General features: G+C 34.7%; 1 protein-coding gene across 6 annotated transcripts in view; it reads right to left on the bottom strand.

The window, feature by feature from the left end:
* Positions 1-17,168, bottom strand: part of TRPC4 (transient receptor potential cation channel subfamily C member 4) — a gene marked incomplete at both ends in the record, with an annotated part of 138,374 nt that overhangs the window by 25,966 nt on the left and 95,240 nt on the right. For all 6 annotated transcript variants that reach the window (XM_084235219.1, XM_084235220.1, XM_084235221.1 and 3 more), the window contains 2 exons: positions 4,419-4,732; positions 12,045-12,184. In XM_084235219.1, coding sequence (XP_084091345.1) covers positions 4,419-4,732; positions 12,045-12,184 — 454 coding nt within the window. The remainder of the gene's footprint in view (positions 1-4,418; positions 4,733-12,044; positions 12,185-17,168) is intronic.

The raw sequence follows: 17,168 nt of genomic DNA, 5'->3' as shown, positions 1-17,168 counted from the left end.
GGAATGAATCAGAAATGAGCTTCACAGAATAGCTCCACTAACTAAAATATACTTACCTCTTAAATTAATACCCTAATATCAAGAGTTGGGTGTTTCTAAGCTAATTATCCTTTTTACCATATGTATTTTGAAGTCATTCTGTGTTAACATTTCAAAGCTATTGCTTCTAGAAATGTTTACATAATTAATGATTCAAAAATCTATTGACAGCAACATCACCTATAGATTGTAGAGTCATTAGTTGTACCACATTGCAGATTGCCTTTTGTGACAACTATTTTCCTAATTCTATAATGAGACAAGGACAGAAACCTCTGGAGGATAATACCACTCTTGACTGACACTTAGTCTAAAACCCTTGTTGAAGATTAATACCTGGTATTTTCTATTTGTTGAGGTTACAGTATAGCCTTCTTCAAGATTTTGTCTTTTGCTTTTAAACTTTGTCTTTTGCTTTTTCAATTGCCACTTCTGAAAACTAGCTTGTTTCCTAAATATTTACAACTGGAAAAAGCAAACAAATAAAATGGTAGTAAGTTCCTATATCTCTTGGGACTAAAACAATGAGGAAATATAAATTATAATATATAATTTATATATTATATTTATATATTTTATATTTATATATTATATTTATATATTATATTTATAAATATTTATATTTCTATATTCTATTTCTATATTATATTATATTATATAAATATAAATTAGTAGCAGACACACTTTATTCTTAGTTTGTAAGTAATCTGTAATTATAAAACAAAGTATGACTTGAACTGGCCAGTTTCAATTATGTGGAATACAATTAATATCAAAGGGTTTTTTTTTAAGAGATAATATGTGTCATAAAGTCCATGACTTCCTCTTTATAAGACAGTGTCTTACCCAGAGATTATTATCTTTAAATTACATGAAGGATAATTTCAGTGGCTGAACATTTATTCTCTTTTAGTAATATGTAGTTCTTCCCAAGGTAAAGAGTAAAAAGACCTGGAAGTAGGAAAAGAGCAAGAAGTGTCCATTTACTTGTTAGAAAATGCACAATGACACAGAAAACAAAGGGCCCTTTCTAAGTCCACCAGGAGTCCCTCAGACTAGACTAGAGGGATGCAGGACAAGATTCCTGAAAAAGTACATCACAGATAGGTTTTGGAAAACAATAAAATTTTGCCAGTTGGGAGGGCAGAATAGGGGCATTCTAGGGTAAGAGAAGGTAAGACATACTTGTGAATTTACAACCCATTAAAAACATTTAAGAGAAAAGTGTTACTGGGGAATGGAGAAAGATGAGGCTTAAAAATTAAGCCAAAGGCACATCATTGAATGATCTGGTATGTCACACTAAGAAATTTAGCTGTATGCAGTAAGGAATGAGAAGCAATTTAGATACTATAGACAGAAGAATGTCAAGATTTTGGTTTTGAAAGATTATTAAAGCAACAAGATGGAAGACATATGGTGATGGAAAGCCCAGCACAGGGATAAGGGAATGTAGATTTAGACATGGGCAGTGAGCAAGGGTGAGTATACCAAGTTTAAAAATAGCAGGAGTAAAGCTCTGCATGTGAAGGGGGTGGCAGGAAACCGTAGGAAAGGGATTCTGAAGCAGGTCCCAGAAAGCTGAGACAAAAAGAGCAAAATCAATTTACAAATCAAGGTAAAGCCTACTATTGTCAACCTCTCCATGTGCTCGCACCCATGTCTCTTCCAAGTGTCTCTACATGTTTCTCCTACACGTGCCTCACCCAAGTCTCCCAAGTCCCTGGGGCAAGTCCAAAGCCAAGAAACTAGTACCCTTCTTCTCCCACCTGTCTCCCCTAAGCCCACCTGCCTTACCTGTTATATAGCTTCACCTGGCTGCTCAACTCTGCCCCTCTTTAAGTGGGGGTGGGGAAACACCATACCTCCCCATTTAGGAAGATGCTTTTAACAAAGTGATGGAAGCAGCAGCCAGATTGCAACTGGGTGAAGAGTGAATAAGAAAAAGAAGACATCATTTTAAACTTACTTTCAGGATTGCTTAGATGAAAGGAAGGAGAGAGACAGGAGTGATGGGAAACACAAGGCTCAAAGTTTCAGCCTTTGCACCTGGAGTACAGGGAGTAAAAGTAGTGGATGGGAGAGTCAGGTGAGAGGCAATATTCTACCACTGTGGCTAATGATTAGAAGAAGTAGAATAGCTAACATTGTTTTTATTACATTGCATGACAAACACTGTTAGGCACTTTACATGAATTCTTATGTTTTTTAATTCCCTTATAGAATAAGACATCTGAGATAGAAGGTAGGAATACAGCAAAGTCTTAAATTTATGAATCTTCAGAATTAAAAAAATATAAAAAATCCACAAAAGCACCAAAATAAGATGCAAAGAAGGAACACAAGTACATCATTAGATTTTCTTTCACAGTGATCTATAGCAATTATACAAAAACAAGATCATTTAGGAACTGGCAACTTGTATGTGCTTAGTACACTGTATATTCTGGTACATTAATAATACTAGGAGTTATTCATTTATTTTTTAGTTTTTGAATAATGTTAAACAAAAGTAATTTGTGGCTTACAGGTTTATATGCCATTATCAAGAAAATTAAATTTCAGGTAGAATACCTGATTTATTTGGATTGAATGATTTGGACCAATTATATTTGAGATTTGCAATTATTTGTTGCTTTTTCATGATACTAGAGAATACCATTGGTATGGATACAATCCAATACATAATCCAATCAATTAAATGTTTGCTTTTAGCATACAATTTATATTAGATAACTGCATGAGACTTCCCTAACATTACTGTTCTTGAACTGATGTTAAAATTACCTCATAATATGTAATTATGTGCCATGAAACCAGTAATAGAGAAAGGGGATTCCTGAGAATCTTAGGGTCACATATCAAGATAAGATTATATGTAATGTTATTAATTACAGGCGAATCAAATGTCTAAGAAGAGACAGGATTTTGGAAACAGATCTAATCCCAGAATTGAAGAAGACCTGGGGAGGTAACACATTCTAGGGTCTATGCGAAACTTCTTTCTGGAAGACAAAGCTTGGAATCACAGGGAAACAGCAGCAGATATAGATGGCATGTCTTGGTAAGTTCAGACCATTGTAAAACCCTGGTTTTAGGCGCCAGAGGGCAGATTATTAAAACAGTGGTCATAAATGATTGCGAACAGATACATCAAAACTGAAACACAACCCATTACTAGTCAGTCAGAAAGATGTTGCTACAAGGGGCTTCATTGAATACCTGCCCTGTGGACTCTGAAGAAAGATTAAGAATAATGACAAGACCAAGTAAGCTGTAGCTTAACAAAAGAATAAAGAGATTGGGAAGTAAGGGATGAAATGACAGGGGAAGTTGGGAGGATTTATTATTTCCTTTTGGATTCAGATTGTATCAAGTCTTTCGGAAAGAATTTGAGGCAGCTAAGGCTGAAATTAAATTTCTCTGTGTGCAAATTAATGGATGTTTTAAACACTGGGCTCAAAGATAAAAGAGATACAGAATTGAACCAATGAGAGAATTTAAGCCATAACTGATTTAATTTATGTGAAGTTATTGATTTCCTCCCATTTGAGAAATTACTATACTCTCATATTAAATAAAATTCTGTAATCACTTAGGAATAGGGTATGACTTTTAAGGTCAACTACAAATTAATCATGTATTCACATGTGTTTACTGTGTCAGGAAAAATCACTGAACTTCATTCATCTGCTAATTAACTGTTTATCACAAAGGGAAGAAAAAGGACACAAATGCCTGCGGAGTATTCTCTGAGGACTTGGTGAGCATCAAACATGATGATTGTGAAACTGTGTTATCAGCATACCTGATAGTGAGGTTGACCTTGGAGGAGGCCTATAGCACAGAGAACTTCTCATGTACCATAATCATGGTCTAGGTTATCTTGGGTTTCTATTTTGGTTTATTTTTACATAATTAGATTTTTGTATAGGAAACCAGAAAATGTAAGAGACTAGTGAAGGACGTGTAGTACCTGGAAAACATATGGGGGAAAGACAGAGAAGCACTTGGATTTTCCTATATGATTGATTATATATATCTTTTATCTCTTAATGTGCTTGTAAGATGACAGTAGGTCACACATTGCTGTTTTATTACACATTTTAAATCAGTTTACATGTATTTTTCTTTTAATGGGCTCATTTAAAAGAAAAGACCTTTTTACTAAAATTCAAGATTAACATAGGGGATGTGTGTGTGTGTGTGTGTGTGTGTGTTTAATTTTGATAAGAATCCATTTATATTTAAGGCCTTGTTAATTCTGATTTTTTTTGCATTTAGCAAAGTTTTCTCTGCAACCATTTGTCATAATTTTTCAAATTATAATGCTCTAAATTCTTCATAATATTACTGCTAGAAATGTCTGTTGGACTTACGTTGAAAATGCATTATTTTGCTTTTCACACCGTATGCCTTTGCAGCTTAATCCTTTTGTTTCTTCATAATAGAAGTACAGTTGATTTAGGCCATTTGCAAATGCTAGTAACACGAGGCAGTATATGAATAGAAACTTCAAAATGTCCAAGAGCATTCTTCCCAGAGAGATTTGCAGAGGCCCCAGGTGAGAATTTGCTGTGAACAGTGAGATCAGGCGCAAGGAACTGAAGATGTTTGCAATAGCAAATAAAGCTTCAGCCACCAGAGTGGGATGCCACATATCCCAAGATTCTCGTGGATTAAGAGCACTGTACTGGAGAAAACAGACAAAGGAAAGTAAAAAAAAAAAAAAAAAAAAACACATACGTATGAATATGCCAACTTCAGGCTGCTATACCATGGCAGGTAGCTTCAGCACTAGGAGCATTGCCAGGAAGCTGTTGTCCTCCACCATGGTGAAAGCAGTATCAATCTACATAAAACTAAGAATATGGAAGTAATTTATAATTTATGAGCCTTAATCAAAGCAGATTTCCTAATCTGTCCTTGTCTTTCATAGTACTTGCTAACACATGAAATGTAGCTGTCCTTGACCTATCCATGGAACTTAAAAAAGAAAAGGAAAATGATATGTAGGGAAAAATCTGATTTTCTGTTGGGAAAAGATAGCAATATCATGATGACAAAGAAAGCTACATTATAAAGGACAATGACTAACCAATGGCTGTACTTACCATGCTTGGCTCCTTTGACTATTCTAGAGGAATACATGTAAGGATACAAATTACATGCAAATAAGTAGAAATTATGATCCGTTGTCTTGGAAATGGTAATGACCAAGCAGGGAACAACTGTTAGTGCTTTGTATCTGTTACATCTAAATGTAGTTTAAACCTGAGAAATCATCCAAAGAGTCAATGAGTGGCTTATTTTTTATATTTAATGTGTAGACAGTGTGCTATTTATCTCAATGTATCTTAATTAGATAACTTAAGAGCTTTGGGGAAAATATTTGCTATGCTAAATTTTGAACAAATTAAATAGGACCACAAATTAGAATGTCAGTTTTGAATTCTCTCGATAGTCATCTATATGAAGAGTACAATGAAATTTATCCCTTGTATTATATAAGTAAATTGACATCTTTTTTCAAAAAGGAGCCATTAAAATGTTGCATTATGAAAACCTATAATTAAACCTATATGAGAATTGAATAATTTATGAATTCTTTTTTTCTGCATGAAAAGTATGTCCAGACAATGGGATAGTTTCCTTAATAACTATGTCAGAAAAGGAAGCAAGCTTCACTTCTTTATGAGACCCATCAGAATATTTTCATTCTTTTGTGTTACATTTTATGCCAAAGACTTTTACAAATGTTAATTAATTCTCTTGAAACTAATAGATAGTATTTTTTAATTCTCTGACAAGAAAATAAATCACAAGCTCTTGATTTTGTTCAACACAGACTCTCGCTTGAGTGAAAATTTAAGACAATCAAGATTGAACTAGAGAAAAATTATTTTCTATTTTTAAGTCTGGGTAACATTTCCACTCATAGCTTCAGCATAAAATAGCTAATGATTGAAGATGGAGAAAAACATTATAAATTGTAAGGTATCTTTAATTCATTATAGCAAATATCAGAGTGAAGGTTTGTAGAGTCGAATACTACCCACTTTTCTCCATTTGGTACTCCTCTATGTGAAGTATTTTTTTCTTCAAAGGCCAACATCATATTCTCCTTTTTGAAACTTCTTTTGAAAAACACACTTATTATACATCGCCCCCTCTGTTGATACCTAATTCTAATTCTCTTCTCTCTCTCTCTCTCACTGTCTTTCCTTCCCTCCCTCATCTGCTTTAAGGACTATCTTTCAAAATGTACAAAATATGAAACAGGAAACAGTCTTCAGGATATAATTGTTTTCTTGGAATTTTTCACAATATTTAATACTATGTTCTGCATGTAATAAGTGCTTTCCATTTGACAAGTCATGAGGTGGTAGATTCTACCCTAGTACATTTCTGGTAATTGGGAAATATAAGCATGTTTACATGGATGATAATCTAGGCTTTTTGAGAAAATTATTGTTGGCATCTGGGTTAAAGGATGTTTGAATGGTAAATAAGCCATGCGAGTTAAAAACAGAGACCCCCTGAGAAATACAGAAGCATCTCCCTGGAGTCATCTGCTTATATTCTAAAGATAATAAACTCAGGGATCTTTGCCTCCCCAGAGAAAATCTGCTTGCTCTAGAAAGTCAAGGTCTTTCCATCTCCTTCTCCAGGGGGAAGATGGGCAGCTGGCACAGCTGCACAGTGGAAGCTCTAAGATTCACGTTTCCCCAGTTTCTCTCCTGAGGTACAAATTCCGATAAATAAAAGGGAAATCTGACTCTACTCATGTCACTCTGGAGGGCTTGGGGCATGGGGAACTAACGCTAACACTTATATGAATCAATGGTCTAGCCTCTAATCCAGAAACTTCATTTCCTGTGAGGAATAATAAACATATGAATATTAAATAATTATCTCTTGGCTCATTCTTTCAAGCTATGCATCGTAATGTTTCTCCTCTAGTTCACATATACATTTACTTAGGTTTTTAGATACAGTCGTGATTATACAAAGCAATTTAAAAATTCTTGCAATTTAGAAATTTTATAATTATTTGGATTATTGAATATATTTTCCACACCTAGTATTAGGAATTAAAAGATCAAGTTTCAGTCATTTTATATTAATTTTAATTCATTTTTTCATCTTTGCATATTTACCTCCAACCATTTGTGACATGTCTTCTCAGGAGCCTTTACAGTTGCTTCTTTCTCAGCAGCCCCTTAACTGTTGAGTTCACATCAAATCTCTTCTCTTCCATTCTACCCACTCTCTCTGGATGTTTTCTACAATTTCAACTGTCAGTTATGTGCTTGTAACTCTCCGTTCCACATTTCTAGCCCAGACTCTCCACTTTATAGTATATTTTACAATCTGGTACTTCTTTCACTTTTTATTGGGCATATCACAGGCATCTCAAACTCACAGATTTTAGTATCTTATTTTTTAGTATCTTATTTTAGTATCTTATTTGGTCAATCTTCCTGTTCTGTTCCCTACTCTGTCTCTGGTGAATCCTCTCACCCCCCACACCTCTGGCCTGTACCCCAGCTCCTGTCTGCAAAAATAAATCTTTTAAACAAAACATTAAGAAAATCCCTTAACTTGAAGAGTGCACTGTAACCAAAGCATTTGTGAAATGGAAACAACAATCTTTGCCTACTTTCTAGCTGATAAGGATAGGATCAATGAGATATAACTTAGAAATACTCAGACGAATGATGCTATAAAAAAAATACATCATGCCTGCTAAAGTAAATATCCTTTTATCCATAGCAATTTTAATTTTTGAAAATAGTCTTGAAATTACAGTGTTAAACATTGGCATTTAATCATATGTCAAATGACTGAAAATCAGTATGTGAGATAAGCTGTGTATATGGAAAAGGGGACTGGTCATATTTCGGAGGAAATGAGCCTTAATGAAACTAAAGTAACATTTCATCATTGTTCCCAGGCATCAACAAACTCTGAATTAACATTTCATACATAAATAGGGAGGAGTGGAAACAACTGACAACCTACCTCTTGAGAATTGGGAGCATATTAAAAAAATGAAACGCCACGATCCATAAGCTGTGAAATGTTAATGCATCAAGTTATGCCAGGAAGCACCATAAAGTCGTATGTGTAAGGAGAATATCAAAGTCATAGATATTTCTTTCTGCCTTTTTCTCTATACAATGTAATTCGATTGCATTGAACTTAAAAACAACTATTTGGTGCTTCTATGAAATCCTCTTCTATGCCGTTAAGTGTGTTGATTAATTTAATCTTCAAACATTCTATGGGATTTGAGTATTAGCTCTGTTTTGCAGATAAGAAAAATGAAGCACAGATTAAGTAACTTGCCCCAAATCACACAGGTAGGGAGCGGGATAGGTAGTGCGCACACCCAGAGTGAATCAGAGCTCCAATTTCTCCACAGCCTTGGTAAGAACCTCTTTCTTTCACCTGTCTATGAACTGCTTTGTTTTAAAAAGATCACCCCCATTCCTGGTGGTGAATAACAAAAGATGAATCAATTAAAAAAGGATGATCCTTCTGCCAGCCCTATTATAAAGTGTTCTCCCCTCTAGAGAGAAAGATTTTCCTTTTGGTGGGCTCACATTATTTTTGGTTTGGATGCATGGCAAGGCAAAACAAAAGAAAACAAACAAAAAACAGCCTAAGGCTGGTGTTTCTATTTATGCACCCACAGACAGGGGAAAACCTGACACCTCCAGCAAAGATTCCAGCTATGTAGCTCCTTGGCATTGTAGCCAGCACCATAAGAGACCAATCTGCTTTTGCCAGGGAGCCACATCAGGGTGATTCCATCCACCTAACACTTCAAAATTAATAAATTACCTATCTTGTGGCTTTTCTGTTTTTCATATTCAACCATTTATTAGCTTCCCCTGTGTACACTTCTGCATCCATCAACTTGAATCATTCTCTGTTTAATCGCATTAGTGATTCTTATTTATCAGGGAAAATCCAAATTCTATGGTAGGAGGTGCAAATTCCTTCCCATCCACTGTTTTGTGGTTCATCCTTTGTAAATACTGGTCTCCTTAATACACTCAGTCTTTGGCACACTGTGTCTTTCCTTCAGAAATGCTCATGCATATTCAGGAACATGACAGATGCCTGCTTGCTCTATGTAATTGCACAATGCCAATTCAGTTCAGTTCCTTCCTTGATGCTGCCATAGCCCCATGCAGACCTAATCACATGGGAAGGGCCTGATTTCTATGCATTTGTTTTTTTCACCTGAGTGTGAACTGCTTAAAGACAGGGGCTTTATCCTAGGCATCTCAGCAATCAGATCACAAGCTGCTTTCTTAGTGTACTCCCATAAATTCTTATTGATTTCCACAATGGTTATTTGCCTTAGTTAAGGCAAGGTCTTTTTTGTGTTGCACAAAAAAGACCTTTTCTGTAACAGTAAGTTCAAAATTCACATGAAAAGTTGAATGGTGGGGCCTCCCCGGTGGCACAGCGGCTGAGCGCTGGGCTGCGAAGCTGCCCACAGCCTCTGCAGCACCAGTTTGATCCCCGGCTGCCCGCGAGGGCCCCACATGGCCCACAGACCTCTCCTGCCGCGCCCGCTGCTCCCCTCAGCAGTGTATTTCGTCAGTCTGCCTGTTCTGTTCCCCACTCTGGTGAATTCTCTCACCATCCTATGCTTCTGACTGTACCCAGTGCTTGTATAAATAAATAAATAAATCTTAAAAAAAAAAAGTTGAATGGTGGAACAAAAATAAGAAAGGGAGAGTCAGCAAATCAGCATGATATCAAAGACTCCCAAGGAAAGTCCTCTTTTGATTATTACCATGTTTTGATAAATAAAAATATTAAGGGAGGTGCATTAAATAACTTTCCACAAATCATATAGACTTTCCAAGGCAAATGTGACTCCAGAGCTGAAACACTGGAATCATATGAAGAGTCATAATAAAGATTTTACAAAGAGAATTCCAGTGAGCTTATGGTATATGAAGAAAGAGAGAGACAGGAGTGAAAGAGAAAGAAAGAAGGAATAATAAGGACTTACTCTCTAATAAGAACTTCAAATATATCAACTCATTTACTTCGCATACCAACTGTTTAAGGTAGAAAGTATTCATTTTCTTATTTTATAGATGAGACACAGGGAGGTGAGAAAACAGGTCCAAGTCACACAATTAGTAATTGATAGAGGAAAGAATTTTGCTCAGGGGTCCTGACACTAAAGCACATGCCCTTAAACACTCCCCATGCATTTCAAGTCCTAGTCACACAAACTAATCATTCAGGAAGAACATTAATGACTTATATCGACAATCACAAGTGAACTCCTATGATCCAAGTACTTAAACTATAGAACACTTTCCTAAAGATTCCATTTTATTTGTCATCATTATCTGAGGTGATTTCTGAATAATTTTCCTCTACCCTTTTTATATGAAAAAAATAGGTGTTCTATAGATAAATACCATGTAAATGTATTGTACAACTTAATATGAATATTGTATACAAGAAATATATGAGAGGTTCCTTTTGAAATCAATCTCCTATTTCTCTGAGGTTTTGAATAGAACTATACTGTCCAGTGCTCTTCAATTTCTTCATTAGACAAACTACACAAGCATCACCTGATGAGTTTGATAGAAATGCAAATTTTGGTCCTTGCCTTAGAATGTAGAATCTCTGAGGAGGGGGAATAATCCATGTTTTATCAAGTTCTCCACTGATTCTTATGTGCCCAGAGAGTTGAGGAGAACTGCTATGGTTATAATACCCCAAATTTTATAGCTATATGGGACCACAAAAAACAGGTAACTACTTTTTAACAGAGACATGTCCAAAACAACTTTATAGATATATTTACGAACCATTATAGAGGAAAGATGAACTGGACATAAACGCATTCAAAACTGCTTAGCAAGTTCCTCTCTCACATAGATTCATAACTTCCTTGGTGAAAATGACACCTTATCTGTCTTCATCAAGGGCACTAAATTCTATGCAGATAGAAAAATACCAAATTGTTTATACTCTTAAGTATACATTGATGGCTTTCCATGATGTTGGCAGAAAATATTTTTCCTAATGTTTTGATAAGTACCAGGAAATTTTAATTGAATGCATTTTGGAAACTATAGTCTTTCCACCCTTGGGGGCAATCTGACCCTGTCATAGCTGAACACTGCATAGAGTCTCTTGTCACTATTTTAAGAACTAGATGAAATGAATCATAGTTCACCTACATGGTAGCATTTTGTAGTTCATATCACCAAATTACATGAATTATTTATGTAAATACTAATTAGACACTTATTTATTCATTTTTACTAATTTACTAGTCATTTTGAAACAAAATTTTTTAAAGAGAAAAGATTAGGTGAAAAGAAAGGCAGGGTGTTGAAAAACATTCTCCACAGTACAAAATAATCCCAATTATTATTGCAGAACAGAAATGTTTTATGTAAATTATGTGGGTTCAGATAAGATTGATGTACAAAATCTGGGGGAGTAATGGGTGTGTGAAATTTCAGGCACTGACATGTTGAATGGGATAAGGAGAAAAATTATATTGTGCTCTAATTATATCAAACTATATTAGTTTAAACTGAAATAATTTGAAAGCTTTGAAAGAGTAATATTTTGATATGTCTATGTAATTTTATCAGTTAGTTATAACTGATAAAAATAGCTTTGGTTGCCAAAATTTGAACAGTGTTGAGGTAGAATTTCATTAGAAATGGAAAGGATTAGAAACTGGGGCAGCTATTATAAAGAGTTTTGAGGCATCAGTTCAATCATATACAAGAAAAATGGGTGCCAACCTCTAATTGAGTATTTAAATTTGTTTTTGAGTATAAATAATGAATTATCTGTGTATTTCATACATATCTAAAATAAAATTATGAACTGATATATATTACACACAAATAAATAAGGTTCTAGGTAACATTATTAGTAAAATTAAGAACAATTAATTATTCTTATGCTTTACCAGCAACACAAACAATAGTTACCTTCACAAATGCAACAATTTTCAAGGAGATTGTTGCTAAATATAAGGAGTTCATCACAAAATCCATTAGATTCCACCAATCATGGATGTAATCTTGAAGTCCTCCATCCCACATTTGTTTAATTTCTCCCCATATAAAACCTGCAATTACAGAAAGATTTGTTGTAAGCACAACTTTCAGTGAAATAGTCACTAAGAACAGAGGTCTACAATGTTAAGAATTATAGACTGGGAAATGTAAGAGGCCACACAGTTATACTGAATGCAACATAAGTATTGACAGAGTGTCAGATTTAGAATTGACTTGTAAACAATTAATTTTAAGACATTTCTCCACCGAGTCAAAATGACTCAAGGATTTAGGAGATAGCAGTATATCTAGTGAACATAACCAGCTTAGTACTGTTAAGCAGGGTACCATGTTATGCTTTTGTAAGCAGTTTGCACATTCAGAGACCTGATAACAGTTTTGGACAAAAAACACTATAACAATCATGATACTTTGATAAAAGATTTTATATCTAGCAATACTTTTAAAGCTTTTTCTTCTCTTCTTCCAGGGAGAAGAAAAATTCCTTTCATTTATTATGGTCATTTTTTTTAATAGGAAATATTTTATTTTCAAATTCTAGGAATTGCTTATAAAATATCACTGTATATTATTCTATTTTATTAATTTTATAAATCTGTTTCTAGAGCCTGATGATGAGAGTTATCTAAATATTTAGAATCAAGAAACAAAAAATATGACTATATATCTACATTAGCAATAGCAAACAATAAGACTGGTAAGATAATGAAAGCATGGAATACCAAACATATACACAGTTCCACATTTGTCCTACACTAAAAGCAAGAAAAAAAATCAGCCTCATTATGAATCATATCTTTTCATGAATTCCTCAGAGAGACAAGAAACCAAGGAGCTTATACTTCAAAAGAAAGCAGAAACCTCCAAAGAGAGTCATGATAAAATCATTAGATCATCTGGGGCAGAGGGCGTGGGCAAGAGATATGGCCTCATTAGAGATTAAAAAGAAAATCTTTTTAAACAAACTTGTGAAAGATGTGTGTAAACTAGCAGTAGGAGATAGAAACTTGTGAGCCCTGAGGGAGTTTGCATCAACTTGCATGTTCTTTTCCACAGACCCTATTTACTGTTGAAGATACTGATTCTTAGGAATAGGCACAGGTCCTACCAAAATCCTCTCCTCTAAGGAGCAAAACACTTCAGCCCCTTGGGAGAGGGAGGAAACAGTTATGACCCCAGGGTTTATGCCAATGCCATTAGAGGTTTCCTAACACAGGGAGAAGGTTTAGAAGCTCACTTCTACACATGATCTACAAAAGTTTTATTAACTTGAGAAGGAGAAAGCTCCATCCCGATGCCAAGGGTAGACCTACCTAAGTCTAACCCTAGACCAAGACAATAGAGAAACTTATTGACAATGACTAGGTGACTAGCAGCAGCTGACAATCACTGTCAGAATGATGAGGACATGGATAGAGACTCCTGTTGAGGCACAGGTGTCTGGGGAAGTCCAAAGCTACAGTTGCAGCAAGAATTTGGCAATCAAGCCCCTTTTCCAGGTATCTTAGTCAGTTCAGACTGTTAGAACATAGACTGGGAATCTCATAAACAACAGAAATTGATTTCTCATACTTCTGAAATTACAAACCTATGATTAGGGTATCAGTATGGTTGAGTTTGGTGAGGGCCCTCTTCCCTGTTGCAGGCAGCTGATTTCTCTTTGCATCTTCACATGGTGGAAAAACAGTTTGTCTCTTGCCTCTTCCTATCAGTGTACTAATCTGATTCATAAGGGCTCCACCCTCAAGACCTAATTACCTTCTGAAGACACCACCTTCAAATATCATCACTTTAGAGGTTAGGATTTCTACACAGGAATTAGGGGGAAGGCACAGACATGTAATCCATAACATTGCCCTTAGCAGAAGTGTTTGGTGTGTTGAAACTGACTGTAAACAAGAAAATCCAAACCCTGAGATCAGCTCAACTCTTGAGTAAATTGCCTCAAATTCCTGTACAAATTAATGTTCCAGCAGAAGAAGCATGTCCATTTTCAGGCATAAATGCTATGAACTTCTGTCTAGCACAGGCAAAATAAATATCCTCACAAAACACACACACATATCATGATGCATTTCATATTCAGACTTTTTAAAAAGATAAACAATATTAAAAGCATACAGGAGGGAGAAAAATAAAAGTCATATTACATCCAAAGGAAGAAATCTAAGATTGACACCAAACTTATTTTCTAAACGATTGAAGACAGAATGACATCAAGAAAGTGCTAAAAAGGAAAAAATTAAAGGCAACCTGGATTCTATATATAGCACAGTGGCTCTAATAAATGAAGATAAGTGACTTCTTTTCAAATAATCAAAACTTCATTGCCATGAGATCCATTTCCCAAAAAAGGAAAATGGCAATTTTTTTAGGTGTGATATGTACTACTAACCAGAAACTTTGGTTTATAAGAAGAGATGAAAATATATATCCATATTTGGTTAAAATAAAACTGAATGTAAAACATTTTTTTCTGAGTTTGAATTGTTCTGATAGATAATTAACTGCTTAAAGCAAAAGTAGTAGCAATGTATTATGATTTACAAAATATGTAAAGGGAAAATATAGACAAAAATAGCACAGAAGATCAAAGAGGAATTAAAGCATACTTTCATTAGATTCTTGTACTATATTTAAAGCAAAATAATATTTGAAGTTAGACTGTGATAAAGTTTTAGATTATAAATCCTAGGTTATCCTCCTAAAATATTCTAAAATGTATAAATAAAGAGCCAGGAATGTAAATAAACAAGGAGTTATAAAAAATAATGAATTATTCTAAGAAAAGGAAGAAATAAAAGTGTAGTAAAGAGAAGATGGAAAATATAATAATATGGTAGATTACAGATCCAGCAATATCAATAATTACATTAAATGATACGTATGATTTAAGCACACTAATTATTCAAGACAGAAGGTTATATAGAATAAAATGTGAACAATTAAACTGTAAGTAGTTGGTAAGTTAAAAGGAAAGGATTAAAATAGCATGAAATACCAATCAAAAGAAAGCTCAAATGGCTACAATAATATGGGGAGACATATTTTAGAAGAACAAATGTTACTGGGTCTGTAAGGAATATCAGGGTGAAAAGTTTAATTCACTGAGAAGACAGATAAGCCTAAACATGTATACATCTAACAAAATAACTTGTAAGATGTTATAATTATTAGAACTAAAAAAAAATTAGAAGAACCTACAGTTCCAATTAGAAATTCCTACATTCCTCTTTTTAATCAATAAAAACAGTAGACAAAAATTTAGTAAGGATACAGAAGTCCTGAATAACACTATCAAGGACCTAACAATAACTGAATAGACTTTTTTTTTCAAGGTCAAGTGGCATTTTGAATATGCCACTTGTGAACTATATCACAAGCTATAAAACAAACCTCAATGTATTTATACATGCTGAAATCATACCAAGTATGTTTTATGGCCACAACATAATAAGCAGCAAATAAATAATGAATCGTATCTGGAAAAATCCCCAAATATATTGTTGTTAGCAGTATATTTCTATAACATTTGGTCAAAGAGGAATTGGAATTAACAGAACAATCTTAAAATATTTTTGTTATTTTTAAATGAAAATAACACCAAACTTTTTATAATGAAGTAATGCAGTGCTTAGAGTGGAACTTGTAGTTCTAAATGCTCTATTATAAAAGCAGTGGGTTTCAATTCAGTGATCTCAGTTTCATCTCAGACTCCATGAAAATAAAAGCAAATTAAAACCAAATAAGCCAAAAAAAAGAAAATAACAGAGAAAAATCAATTAATTTTAAGAGATAAAACTTGAGAAAGAGCAATGAAAGCAGAATCTAGTTCTTTGAAATGGTCAACAAATTTGATAAATCTCTAACCAGAATGGTTAAGAAAACTACGGAGAAGATATAAATGATCAATATCAGAAATGAAAGAAGGGGTATCAATACAGATCTTGCATTACGGGGGTAACATGAATAAAATTAACTACTTGACAACCATAAATATTTCACCACTTAAATGAACTGAACGTTGTCTGAACGTTGTCCCTGAAAGAGATAAATGTCTGAACGTTGTCCCTGAAAGAGATAAACATCTAAATTCACTCAAGAGGACATGGTATAACCTCAGTTATCCTACATTTATTAAAGAAAGTGAATTCATAATTAAATCTTCACATGATCTGCTTTATGATCCAGCAATCCCTCTCCTAGGAAATTGTCTGAAGAATGCAAAAAACCTTATTTTGAAGAAATAGATGTACTTCTATGTTCATTGCAGCACTGTTTCCCACAGTCAAGTTAGGGAAACAACCTAAGTGCCCCAAAAAGATGAATAGATCAAGAAGTAGTGATGTATACACACAACAGAATATTATTCAGCTATAAAAAAATAGATGAATGCTTGCCATTTGCAGCCACTCGGATGGTACTGTAGTAGAGTATGCTAAGCAAAATAAGTCGGAAGGAGAAAGGCAAATATTGAATTGTGTTGCTTAATACATGAACTATAGAAAACAAAACAAAGGGTCAGATAAAGCCAAACAAAATAGAGACGACCAGAGGAGGAAGGGAAAGGGTGAAAACAAATGGGAGGGAGCACAGTGAAATATTGTTGTAGATATAAATTCTAGCCTTTTACCCAGAGGAAGAACAAATGGTACTTCAGGAATGGTGAGGTCAGGGGAAGATTTATTACTCATGCATGAGGTCCCAGACCTGGGTAGCCCTGTAAGGTCTGAGCACCGTATGTTTTTTGGGTTTTTTTTTAAGATTTATTTATTTAGTTTTGTTTTATTTATTTATTTTATACAAGTACTGGGTACAGTCAGAAGCGTGGGAGGGTGAGAGAATTCACCAGAGCCAGAGCGGGGAGCAGAACAGAGAGGAGAATAGAACAGGCAGACTGACGAAATACACTGCTGAGGGGAGCAGAGGGTGTCAGGGGAGGTCTGCACACCATATGGGACCCTCGCAGGCGGCCGGGGATCGAACCAGCACCGCAGAGGCTGCGGGCAGCTTCGCAGTCTAGCGCTCTACCAC

The sequence above is a fragment of the Talpa europaea genome (genome assembly GCF_964194135.1).
Source record: "Talpa europaea genome assembly, chromosome: 6".
NCBI classification, from domain to species: domain Eukaryota; kingdom Metazoa; phylum Chordata; class Mammalia; order Eulipotyphla; family Talpidae; genus Talpa; species Talpa europaea.
Note: the sequence above shows the minus strand (reverse complement) of the source record. Positions and strands in the feature narration are given on the sequence as shown.